Genomic DNA, 13,898 nt, shown 5'->3' with positions numbered 1-13,898 from the left:
GACAAAAACATACTTTATTCAAAGGCTACCTATCAACTTCTCTTCCAAAATTACCCTTGTTTTGTAAATAAAACACATCAAGAATAATTTGGGAGGAAAAAGAAAAGGTTAACAAGTCTTTTTGCATTATTTAACAACTTCAAAGTGTTGAATTGCAAATTTTCAAAGTTTAGTATTCGCACATTTCACTTTAAGTTAATCCATGCAACAAAGTGTAATATATTAATCAAGAAAAGAAGAATCAAGCTTACCTATCTGGCTTGAATATTTTCACTCTAAAAAGTATCTTAGGATGTTTTCTTTTTTTTTTTTCCCTCTTGGTTTGGTTGTTGAGTTATGCCTCATCCTGATTAATTGAACTAAATTACATACTTGATTTGTTAGTAACTTTAATTTGCACCCAAGAAAGTGTTAAAAAGATGGAATGACACAAACCAAGGGTAAAAATATATTATAAAGTAACTAGAGTCTATATTTTTATTTGATTTGTTAACTGAAATAACAGAAAGAAATATTTATATGATCTTATAATATATTTAATACATATTTTAAGAATATTTATAATTACTTATTTTTCGATGTTATAATACACATTAAACAAGTATTTCTTGTGTAACTAATCTCATCAACCAAGTAAACTTTTTACTATGTACTAAAAAAGAAATTTAAAAAATAAAAATAAAAAGAGTGTATTTGACTTACCCCAGTGTAACCAATGCCTACAACCTCTAAAATCCCAGGGATCAAAGGAAGCTTATCAATTGCCTGACACAAATAATAATCATTACTTAGAAAAAAAAATTGTCAATTAAATAATAACAAATAAATATTATGATTATTTGTGAATAATGAAATGAAAATAAACAAATAAATTCAAATTGAATTATTTAAATAACTTACTGAGACCAAACCAGTGGAGCCAACCAATGCAATCAAAGCAGCTACCCCTAGTGAACTCACTGCATACTTGTCTTCAACTTTATCCCACTATATATATTTATGCAACAAAAATCATTATTAAATAATAAATGATAAATAAATAAATAATCACCTTTACCATCTTAGATAAATTACTTAAAAGAATTAAATATTTGTTAATAGTGTCACACTCAAGAGATTAATCTCAAAACAAAATCTATAAACAATAAAATTACCCTAAAGTTAGTTTATGTATTTATTTGAAAAAACAAAAAATAGGAACCAAATATTCTTACAGCTTCTTGAACAGTCTTAACAATTTCTGGAGTTTCAGTAGTGGCAATTTCTGATGGTGCCTCTCCTGTGGCCATTGCCATAACATTCCTAGCAATCTTGCGGCCTAAAAATTCATCATCAATTTGACAACATTACCATAAATTCTCCTATGCAAATAAAAAGAAAAATCGAAATTATTCGAATTAATAGATTAAATGAAAAAATATAACATGTTAAACACCCCATCTTTTAGCATTTCACAGTAACTGGACAGCTCAAAAACTAATTCGTCGCAAAAACTCCATTTAAAAGTTTTTCATTGGCTAATGAATTGTTTGTATGCAAAAATTGGGATCCAAACTCCTGACACTTATTTTAACAGACTAATAAACTAACTACTAAACCATATCTTATATAGACATTATTTATTTAATCCAAATTTAACCGATGTGGAACTTTACAAACCATACTCGAAACTTAATCAACATATACATGTTACAATTCTATATATTTGTAACATTTTTAATTAGTGATTAACTTACAATAAGCATTGGGCTTCCATTGGCGAATTTGAGCTTGCAAAGTTGGAGGAGGGAGAGTTGGAAGGCTCACACATTGTGGTGAAGTTGCTGAATTCCTTAGAGCTTTGCCATCAAAAATGGTGGAAGAAGATGATATTGTAAGAGTTGAGGAAGAGGTTGATGCCATTGTTGTTGCAATTTCCCAGTGAAACCTTTTTTTTTTATTTGTTCTTAGACTATAATAATTTTACCGTGATATGAACAAAAACAATTATGAGTCCACTACTACAACTACTACTATTAGGGAATAATGACTTAATAATAAGATATTGGTATATTTTTCTATGTTTCTAAATTTTTCTTGGTTGGTCTAAAATTTAGTGTTTGATAATTTGTGAAATGAATGTGGAGATGCTTTTCCCACAATATGAAGCTGAAGCTGAACCATTCATTTGCTTTCATGAAGATAATAGTGTGCTGACGTGGCAGCAAGATAGGGCTTTAATGGTATTTCTAATGGATAGGAGTTTCATCCACCAAATGATAGGGCGGCAAGGATGTTTGGATGGGCATTGATGGAAATCTTATGGCCCAATAAGGAATTAGGTGATATCCGAAGTTCTTAACATATCTCATTCAATTAATTGGGTTATTTATACCTTTCATATTGGGTACGCCTTTTAAATTTTCATTTATATATGAAGTCCATCCAATCCATGGAACAAAAACTTTAGATTTTTTTAACAAGTCTACTGGTGCAATTGAGGCTTTAGTTCAAGTGACAAATCATATGTCTCTTAATATATAAAAGAGTAACCTTAAAAATTTCGACCTAAGACTAATAATTAGTTGTTGAAGAAAGAAAAAAAAGTATCAATTAAATTCTCCACAATAATAAACAGTGGACATATATGTCTTTCTGTTAATGGATAGGGCGAATAAAACGGAGTTATTCATGTATTTGGTGCGTGTTCTATTGCTGCCACATGAGTATAAAAATGATGTAGTTTTGGACAATGAAACATTCTTTATCTTTTAAGTTTTCATATAACATTTATGAACTATTATCTATTTATCACGAATCATACTATAATAGGTGAAGTTTTGTTCTAAAATTATTATCTACATAACAATCTTTCATAAATAAATACGCCACAGTAGTTAATGATACATATAAGCACTATCATTAAGTTTTACGTGATGAACTGATAGAAGGACATAACGTGTCCCTCGTTTGCTATCGCGGATGACCGAATTGATATATTTTCAGGAACTAATTAGTCCGAAATCAAAATTTTTAGAGACCTAATTTTCACTTTACACTATATAAAAAAAAAAGAAGCTTTTTTAGATGCTTCCTTCCTTACAGAAAATTGTATTCCACAAAGCTCCACACAAAATATATAAAAATTTTATTAAATTTATTTGTAACTTAAGAAATTTTATTTTATCACAGATAAAAAAAAAGTTAAATTTCATATTATGGTTTTGTCGATTGTTTTGTATTTACTAAAATTTTAGTTAAATTTCATGTGGACTTTTTTTTGGGCCAAAATATCAACAAGCCATATAGGAAGTGAATAAGGTTAAAAAACAAATTTGACATAATATAACAACATATCTTATCATCTAAACAATTTTGCAACTAAGATGAATTCATAGTTGGATTGGAATTAAGTTGTTAGTTAATGTATACTAAAAAAATAAAAAAATATTGTTACATTAATTGATTGGAAACTAATAACAAACAAAATTTCTTAACAATTGGCACACATAGTTAAAAAGCCCACCAAAAATAGGCATAACTAACACTAAGAATTCACCAAAATTGGCATTAAGTTTTGCTATAAAAGCAGCAGACAAAATTTTCATATCACTATAAATTCACCTTCCACTGTTTTTTCAAACATCAAAGATTGAATCTCCAACATGGTACTTATCTTTTTGTCATGTTATGTGAATTTCAACTTCATATATCTTATTCAAGTTTCATATGGCTTAGTATTCTATTTGTCTTCCTTAACATGTTTGCCTAATTTATAAACATATGATTGATATTTCCATAGATTAACATATAAACATATGATTGATGATCATATAAACATGACGATTTGCAAGAAAATATGAAGTTTATACCTGAAATGTTATTACTAGCATTAACAATCATACTGTTGCAATTAAACATCATATTCGCACAACAATATGAGAATTCAAATCATATCAAGACGGCAACTTTTTATAGTGAACAATTTGTGTTGGAACCAGGAAAGGTTACGGTAACAGATTTATTCGATATTGAGTTTCCAAGAGGACACATCGGAATCAAGAATTTTCAAGCCGAGTTAGTTGATGAACATCGGAATTCTTTGCCATTATATGAAGCTTACCTGCACCATTATTTTGTTTTAAGATATTTTGAAAATGTCACCATGTCACGTCAAGCTAATCAAAGTCAGCCCATATACGGTAAGTATTTTAGAAGAAACGATGGAGTATGCCAGGGTAGTGTTAATTCATATTCCTGGGGGCTTGGAGTTGATGCACGAAAAACTAGCTTAGAACTACCAGATCCATTTAGAATAGAAGTAGGTACGCACCCTGAGAATGTCCCAAAGGAGTATAATGAAGAGAAATGGTTATTCAATATCATGGTTATTGACACACGTGGTACAGAAGACAAAAAAGGTTGCACTGAATGCAGATGTGACCATTATAATGTCAAAAGTGAAGACTTTATAAGCAAAACCGGTATTGATGGGAAACTAATGTCTAGTGATTATAAAGGAGGAATTTTTTGTTGTGAAAAGACTTCTCAATGCAAATTACAAAAAGGATATAATAACAGACAAGAGAGAAAAGCTTCCCTTAAATATACAGTAACATGGGTTGATTGGGATCAATACCAAGTACCTATTAAGTTTTACATACTTGATGTTACTGATCAAGTGACATATAATGGCTCCGAACCAATTCATAATTGTATGGTAAGTGACAAGTATATTTCATTTCAATTGAATGCTAAAATGCATGATTCATGTATTTCACATGGTGACATAATTTATCATAGGTAATTAGATTATGCAAAAAATATTTTTTATGAAATGAAGTGAGTATTAATCTCTTTTTTAGTTATATAGTAAATGATCGATAAAAACTTTTTAATTTGTTGCAGGTAGAGTATTCTATCACTCCGCAAAATACTGATATTGGACATTATCATATTAAAAGGACAAAGATCCCAATGAAAAAGGGTGGTAATCTAATCTACTCTACAGCTCACGTGCATCCAGGAATCGTTAATGCAACTTTATATGTGGAGGTAATTATCAATTTTTCATATATAGTCTTTACAACTACGTATAAATTATTTTGTTAGCTGACCATTCTATATTTGTTTATTAAGTAATATTATTTCTTAATTTTTCATCTTCTTAAGAAGTAAAATATTTTAAAATATCTTTGTCCTTATTTTTTTGCTTTTCTTCAGAATGGAAAGGTATTATGTGCGGTTAAACCAACATACGGCACAGGAGAAGAGCCAGGAAATGAAAAAGGCTATGTTGTTGGAATGTCTGGTTGTTATCCAAAACCAGGCTCTATCAAGATTCAGGATGGCGAAATATTAACTGTTGAGTTCATACATGAAAACAAATATAATACTGGACTTATGGGACATTTCTACGTGTATTTGGCAGAAGAATTACCATAGTTGTCAGAGCTGAATCGGTGATCAAACCGGTCAGGTTATTGGTCATTGAATTACTGGTTTAACCGGTGGATCACTGGTAGAACCGGTTAATTCGGTATAATTAAATAATTATATAAATTTTAATTATTTTTTCTGTATTATAAGTACTTTTATTTTGTTTTTATAAATATTTAATAAAATTTATAGTTAAATAAAATATAATTGATTTAAAAATGAGTGACTTTAAAATTAAAATAAATTGAATATAAGTAAAATAAAAGATTGCTACATGTACTATAATTTGTATATATATTGGTAGCAAGCATTGCCAGCTTGGTGGTAAGAGTGTCCTTGCTGCAACTTTGGGTTAATCGGTTCAAAACCCAGGCTCGCGTACGCAAATCCCAGATCACGCGTACGCGTGAGCCACGGGTACGCGTGGGCATGAAAAAGTTATTACTCGCGTATGCAAGCTCCTTGCTCGCGTACGTGAGAACCCCAACCCAAAAGGATTGGTCACGTCGCGAGCAGCTAAACGCGTACGCAATTGCCAGGTCACCCGTACGCGTGAGCGTACGTTTTTTCAAAAATTTGCATAAGTTTGAAAAGCTGCAGAATTCCAACTTTTTAACCCCAACTTCCGATGCACATAACTTCTTCGTTTAAAATAATTTTTCTTCCGTTTTTCGAACGGCGTAAACTTCACGGACCCAATTTTTATATAAAACCAATTTGAAATGATTAGAGGGTCCGGAAGCCGAGTTATGTCTCACCAAAGTTTGGCCAAAAGCTAACTTTTTTTTACACAAACCTCAAAACCTCCACGCTCCAACTCAACTCATCATGCTTGTAATCATCAATACAACATATCTTCATCAATATCACAACAATCTTCACAATCATACCATTTCTCAACTTATCAACATCATACCTCAACCTTTCAATACATCAATAGGATATCATTTCACCTATTCAACACATACATGCATACAGATAGCATCCTCAATTCATCATTCATAGTTCATCCAACAAGCACCAAATTCATATCACAGTTCTTACCGAGGTTACTAAGCATTTAAGTATACTCATACGTTCCAGCCAAATCTATGGTCATCTAGCCTAAGTTTTCGCAGAACATTATATATTAAATACGTGAAACCTAAATCATACTTTGGCCAATTTTCACAGATTGTCCAAGGCAAAATCACCAAAACCAACATAGCCCCTCAAGCCCAAATCACCAAAGCGCAAGCACTCAACTTCCACCAAGTTCTAAGGCTTACAATTCAGCGTTCTTTGCATGCATAGGAGGGATAAGTGAGCTGAAGCTCACTTAAATGAGTGGATTGGTTGGGCCCATAGGCCCGGTTTGACCGATTTGGTCCGTTCGGCCCAATTTTGGGCCGAATTCTTTGAAATTAGTGTCAAATTTCTTATTTTACTTAGCTCTATCTTATTTTACTATAAAATTTATATTTCTAATTTTTTTATTTAAAATTAATTTATTGATTAATTATTCGCTAATTTTTCGGGGTTTACAACTTGAATTAGAAAGGGGCTATTAGCCTATTAGTTTTCAGTGAGTGAGGAAATGATATCTTCAATTTTAATTTGATTTCTGTAATTACTTTTAGTTGGTCCAAAGCAATTTGGCACATGAGTAATACGATGAACTTTTTAGTGTAGGAGATGGTATTAAAGCTGTTATGCATTGCTAATTAATTGTTATAGTAGTATTTGTAAACTTCATTGTAATAATTTCTTCGCTTTATTCCTCCTTTTAAGTTTAGAGGATTTCTCTTCTTTGACGTATTATCTTATAATTTTATATAAATTCTTTTTTGCTGTTCTTTCTAAAGTGACTTTATTTTTTTCAATTGATTTTAATTTAATGTATTTAATTTACTCGCATTCTCTTCTTTCTTGGTTTTTTGTATTGGTGTTTATGAATGCAATTCATTTTCTGTTAAAGTCTTGTTTAATACTAAACATTCTTAGGCAACACCTTTTAAGATGAAGTTTAGGAACATATGCATTAATTCATGTAATAATGGACTATACTTTAGCTACATCTGAATATGGTTAAAGTATTATAAATCAACCATTTTTTTTGTTTCTATTATTATTTTTCATTTTGGGGGGCCATTTCTCATTGTCATGCCTTACCTTTTTCAACCAAACACAATTAATGGGAATGAAGAAAAAAAAGTGTATAGGACTGACTAATTTAGCTAAAAATCTACTCATAGTAGCAGACCAGAACCAATAGGATTAAATCCTTTGCATTGTGGGGTTAAAATTCATAGCCAAACTAGAATTATCGACATGAATTCCATATTAGCGAGTAAGAATTACTCTAACTGCTTGTGGATGACTTTAAAGGCTTTTCTCTACCTTCAAAACACACTCAATCATACATATAAGAACTTGTGTGTGAGTATGCGTAAGAATAGATATCATGGTATATTAGGATTGTGTATTAATTTGGTTATTGCTGTGAGTAAATAATTGTAAGTTACATACGTAGGATATATAAATTTGGTAATTAGGATTCAATCCAAATAATATTATTACAGGACAAATTAGCAATTTTTTTCCCAAAACGACGTGGACAGAATGAGAATATGCTTTTGTAAAACACATTGAAGAAAAGAAGACTAATAAAGTTTGAACCTATACATGATTGTTATTCTTTGTTTTAAGTAATATGGTTTTCTCTTATTTGTCTTATGTTCTTACAAGTATGAAGAGAAGAAGTCTAATAAAAAAGTATCAAAGTCCTAAAAAATCCCTCAAAGATGCTGAAAATGCTAGATTAGTGTCATCCCCTAATGTAAGAGAAAATGCTCATATCTCAATTTTCAATTTTATCCAATTCTTAAAGTGTCATCCCCTAATATCATTTTCTCTTATTTTTTTATATTATTGTAGGTATTAAAAGTAGAAGGCTTGTACAATTCGAAGAGGAAGAAGATGAACATGTTGAACCAAATATTGTATATGCTAGAAAAAATGTTCATCCCTTAAATGATGAAAATGGTAACTATCTTCTCTTTTAGCATACTCGATCTATTGTAGTTATTGCCTCTTTCATTAAGTTTCTAATTCTTTTACTTTGAAGTAATATTGGCTCGAGAAAAAAAATATCTTCCAAGTCATTCTAGGTCAACATCCTTTAAAGGCACGAGTCAACAAGAGCATATAGCTCAAAGTTCATCTATTCAAAATGAAGTTCATAGTCATAGCCTATCAGATGTTGATTTTCTTAATGATGAAGAGGTAAATGTGGTTGCTATTTCTAGAAAAAGGTGGAACACCACATGGTCTGTTATTGTTGTAGATATATTATTTTTTCTTAATTTGTACATACTTAGAATATTACAATGCCAACTAAAGTAATTCACTTCTCTTTTATTTTCTCTTTAAATGAGCAAGAAGTTAAAAAGAATATGCATCTTAGGGTAAAGGATGTATTTTTCTTTTATCATAGTAAGAAATAAGTTCTTACAGAATGGAATGGAAGTAGTCAGCCAATTGGAGAATTTGATGGTCTCTTGGTGTTTTAGGGCTCATTCCAAGTAATTTTAATAATTTTCCCATAATATACAAAACTTGGCATTAAGTTGGGATTTTTTTAATATACATCTTATGGATTATGACTATGTAAAACTTGTAGAATTCAACTTTTGAAATACATTGTTGCCATTTTGTAAAATTTGTGGGATTGGGTTTGGATTTGTTTGAAATACAATGCCATTTTTGGAGAATTCAACTTTTGATAATGTAGATAAATTATTATTTTGTTGATAGATATATAAATTATTATTTATAATAGAAATATTTTTTGTAATAATTAATAAAAGAAAGCTTTGATGTTGGGGAGATTATGACAGTTTAAAACAGTCACTAAATACAGGAAAAAAGTTGTCACAAGAATTAGTAATTTAGTGATGGTTTCAAATGAAAACCTGTCATTAAAAAGTTGTCCTAGAAATTTATAACTTAGTGACGGTTTTAAATCGTCGCTAAAAATTTCATGACGGCTTACAATAGCCACGCAATATATGAAAAAAAACTGTCATAGGATTTAGTATTTAATAATAGTTTCAAAACGTCGCGAAATACAACATAAAAAACACTTTAACAAGTGTTACAACTTATTGACGATTTTATACTTCAAAAATCGTCACAAAATTAGCAACACTTTTTACCAACGGTGGTCCAAAACTATCACTGTCAACCGCCGATGCTAAAATCTATGATGCTTTTTTTAACCATAGTGAAAATATTTATTGACGGCAAGCATTAAAAAAGTTGCAAAAATTCTATTTTGATATATAATTATTCTTTGATTGAATTGCTTGTTTGACAATAGTGATGTTTTTTTCTCGTTTATGAACTGGTAGGAACAATCATAATTCCATATAAATAAATAAAAATTTAAGTACAATAATAATTTCTAACTCTTTACTAGGAAAAATCTTAACATATGTCAAAAATATTTGGGAACCAAAATAAAAAACCAAAAACAACTAGAACCTACTTTAATTATCATTCATTAATTATTGCAATAATTTATAAAAACAAAATAAAATAAGTTTTGACTTTTTTTTGTGTTCCTAACATTACATCGAACATATACATTGTCCGAAGAAAGAAAACAAAAAATACATTTTTAAAGGTCCCCACTCTACATACAATTGTTTTTTTCCCGTGTGATTTAACCTCTTCCCAAATCAACTCATCTTCATGTGCTACATGTAGTGCACTATCTCTTATCATAGTGGTATATATGCAAAATTTTAAAATATAAAAGTAAATATAACAAAAAAAGAAAAAAAATAATATATTAAAATAAATTGTATCTCTTTTCCTGCTTCTTAGTTCAATATCACACAATTAGTTTAATAATAACAAAAGTGATATAGAAATTTTAGGTTAATGACACAAAAAATCTATTAAAAAAAAGTTTAGACTTTTTAATCAGTAAAAGTAAAACGTGCTTTTTTTAGATGCCCCATTAGAGAAAATCGTACTTCATAAAGCTCCAAAAAAAATAAATAAAAATTTTATTAAAGTTATTTGTAACTTAAGAAAATTTATTTTATCATAAATAAAAAATTTTGAATTTCACATTATGGTTTTGCTGAACTATTGCCGTATAAAAGCAATACTCTAAATACTGAGCTAAGTAGGTCATTTTTAAAAAAAAAAATAGAAAGAAAATAAAAAGAGGGTATCCATCTATCAGATTAATAGATTATAAAAGGAATATTAAATATATGCAATACCAAGATAATATCGTATTTAATTTACTAAATAATTTTTATACTTTATTAAGTCTTTTAATTTTCAAATTTTGTGTTAGTTTGAACTATAACATAAATTCATGTGGATTTATTTTTGGCCAAAATATCAAAAGAGTCGCATAAGAAGAGGATAAGGTTTAAAAACAAATTTGACAAAATCTAAAAAAATATCTTATTATCTAAATAATTTTGCAACTAAGATGAATTCATAGTTGAGTTGGAATTAAGTTGTTTCTTAATGTATACCAAAAAAAATAAAAAATATTGTTACATTAATTGGGAACTAATAACAAACAAGGTTTTTTAACAAATGGCACACATAGTTAGAAAGCTCACCAAAAATAGGGATCTAGCATTGAGAATTCAACAAAATTGGCATTAGATTCTACTATAAAAGCAGTAGACATACAAAAATTTCATATCAATACAAATTCAACTTCTACTATTTTTTCAAATATCAAAAATTGAATCTCCAACAAGGTACTTGTCTTTTTGACATGTTATGTGAATTTCAATTTCATATATCTTATTCAAGTTTCACATGGTTTAATATTTTATTTGTCTTCCTTAACATGTTTTTCTAATTTATAAACATATGATTGATATTTCCATAGTTTAACATATAAACATATGATTGATGATCATATAAATATGACGATTTACAGGAAAACATGAAGTTTATACCTGAAGTGTTATTACTATCATTAACAATTATACTGTTGCAATCAAGCATCATATTCGCACGACAATATGAGAATTCAAATCATATCAAGACGGCTACTTTTTATAGTGAGCAATTTGTATTGGAACCAGGAAATGTTACGATAACAGATTTATTCGATATTGAGTTTCCAAGAGGACACATCGGAATCAAGAATTTTCAAGCCGAGTTAGTTGATGAACGTCGGAATTCTTTGCCATTATATGAAGCTTACCTACACCATTATTTTGTTTTAAGATATTTTGAAAATGTCACCATGTCACGTCAAGCTAATCAAAGTCAGCCCATATACGGTAAGTATTTTAGAAGAAACGATGGAGTATGCCAGGGTAGTGTTAATTCATATTCCTGGGGGCTTGGAGTTGATGCACGAAAAACTAGCTTAGAACTACCAGATCCATTTAGAATAGAAGTAGGTACGCACCCTGAGAATGTCCCAAAGGAGTATAATGAAGAGAAATGGTTATTCAATATCATGGTTATTGACACACGTGGTACAGAAGACAAAAAAGGTTGCACCGAATGCAGATGTGACCATTATAATGTCAAAAGTGAAGACTTTGTAAGCAAAACCGGTATTGATGGGAAACCAATGTCTGGTGATTATAAAGGAGGAATTTTTTGTTGTGAAAAGACTTCTCAATGCAAATTACAAAAAGGATATAATAACAGACAAGAGAGAAAAGTTTTCCTTAAATATACAGTAACATGGGTTGATTGGGATCAATACCAAGTACCTATTAAGTTTTACATACTTGATGTTACTGATCAAGTGACATATAATGGCTCCGAACCAATTCATAATTGTATGGTAAGTGACAAGTATATTTCATTTCAATTGAATGCTAAAATGCATGATTCATGTATTTCACATGGTGACATAATTTATCATAGGTAATTAGATTAGCCAAAAAATATTTTTTATGAAATGAAGTGAGTATTAATCTCTTTTTTAGTTATATAGTAAATGATCGATAAAAACTTTTTAATTTGTTGCAGGTAGAGTATTCTATCACTCCGCAAAATACTGATATTGGACATTATCATAATAAAAGGACAAAGATCCCAATGAAAAAGGGTGGTAATCTAATCTACTCTACAGCTCACGTACATCCAGGAATCGTTAATGCGACTTTATATGGGGAGGTAATTATCAATTTTTCATATATAGTCTTTACAACTACGTATAAATTATTTTGTTAGCTGACCATTCCATATTTGTTTATTAAGTAATATTATTTCTTAATTTTTCATCTTCTTAAGAAGTAAAATATTTTAAAATATCTTTGTCCTTATTTTTTTTTTCTTTAGAATGAAAAGGTATTATGTGCGGTTCAACCAACATACGGCACAGGAGAAGAGCCAGGAAATGAAAAAGGCTATGTTGTTGGAATGTCTGGTTGTTATCCAAAACCAGGCTCTATCAAGATTCAGGATGGCGAAATATTAACTGTTGAGTTCATACATGAAAACAAATATAATACTGGACTTATGGGACATTTCTACATGTATTTGGCAGAAGAATTATCATAGTTGTCAGAACCGAACCGGTGATCGAACCGATCAGGTTACTGTGTTATTGGTTTAACCGGTGAGTCACTGGTTGAACCGGTTAACCCGGTATAATTAAATAATTGTATAAATTTTAATTATTTTTTCTTTATTATTTAAATAAAATATAATTGTTTTAAAAATGAGTGACTTTAAAATTAAAATAAATTGAATATAAGTAAAATAAAAGATTTTTATATGTATTATAATTTGTATATATATTGGTAACAAGCATTGCCAGCTTGGTGGTAAGAGTGTCCTTGCTGCAACTTTGGGTGGAGTTGTAGAACCGTGGTGCGTCGTAGATTTGCCTTCAACTGGATTGAGCGGTTCGGTTTGGTCCAATTTGACCGGTTTTGACCGGTTCATTTTTGGTTTGACCGATTCGTCACGGTTTTTTACTTTAAACAGTCCTAATCTTGAATCGGATCGGTATTGGATCTGGTTTACCAGTTTTTCAATTGAACCGGCTGATTCTGTCCGATTTTAATCCATTATCTCTGTCACCATATTAATGAATAGAGAACTTAAAATAAGGTTCACAAATCAAGTGTAACTATATGGTCAATTTAGTGTTGTGACAACAAACAACTCTATTGACTTTTTTTATCCTTTTGATTTCGTTGATTTTTGTAAGATAACATTTTTAGATAAATTTATAATTATTGTATACTATATATAATAAATTGGATAAATTATCCTTTTAAATTATTTGACTATCAATATTACTAAATTGTCCTATTTTGAATTTTGTTTTAAAAATATCTTTATATAAATCGATATAACTTAAAATGATTTACTATGAAATCATAATAAATCATTTCAAAATAAATTGCTTTACTCTAATAGTATGTTACCTAGTAAATCGGTATTACAGATCATAAAATATTAAAAGGCATGAACCATTATTTTTA

General features: G+C 29.6%; 3 protein-coding genes across 3 annotated transcripts in view; 2 read left to right on the top strand and 1 right to left on the bottom strand.

Moving 5' to 3' along the window:
* Positions 1-2,136, bottom strand: part of LOC107624465 (protein CURVATURE THYLAKOID 1B, chloroplastic) — a 3,321-nt gene extending 1,185 nt beyond the window's left edge. Inside the window, exons 1-5 of the mRNA XM_021115296.1 lie at positions 1,737-2,136; positions 1,215-1,318; positions 901-987; positions 703-765; positions 252-286 (exon numbers count right to left, since the gene is read on the bottom strand). Coding sequence (XP_020970955.1) covers positions 252-286; positions 703-765; positions 901-987; positions 1,215-1,318; positions 1,737-1,902 — 455 coding nt within the window. The 5' untranslated portion in view covers positions 1,903-2,136. The remainder of the gene's footprint in view (positions 1-251; positions 287-702; positions 766-900; positions 988-1,214; positions 1,319-1,736) is intronic.
* LOC107626704 lies at positions 3,857-5,424 on the top strand. The gene is made up of 3 exons (XM_016329602.1): positions 3,857-4,699; positions 4,888-5,034; positions 5,203-5,424. The coding sequence occupies exons 1-3, from the start codon at positions 3,857-3,859 to the stop codon at positions 5,422-5,424; spliced, it is 1,212 nt and encodes a 403-aa protein (XP_016185088.1).
* On the top strand, positions 7,729-12,966 carry LOC107626702. The gene is made up of 6 exons (XM_016329600.1): positions 7,729-7,747; positions 8,335-8,442; positions 8,525-8,682; positions 11,378-12,244; positions 12,433-12,579; positions 12,745-12,966. The coding sequence occupies exons 1-6, from the start codon at positions 7,729-7,731 to the stop codon at positions 12,964-12,966; spliced, it is 1,521 nt and encodes a 506-aa protein (XP_016185086.1).

This window comes from Arachis ipaensis, chromosome B02 (assembly GCF_000816755.2).
Source record: "Arachis ipaensis cultivar K30076 chromosome B02, Araip1.1, whole genome shotgun sequence".
In the NCBI taxonomy this organism is placed as follows: Eukaryota; Viridiplantae; Streptophyta; class Magnoliopsida; order Fabales; family Fabaceae; genus Arachis; species Arachis ipaensis.
This window is presented reverse-complemented; position numbering and strand designations above follow the sequence as displayed.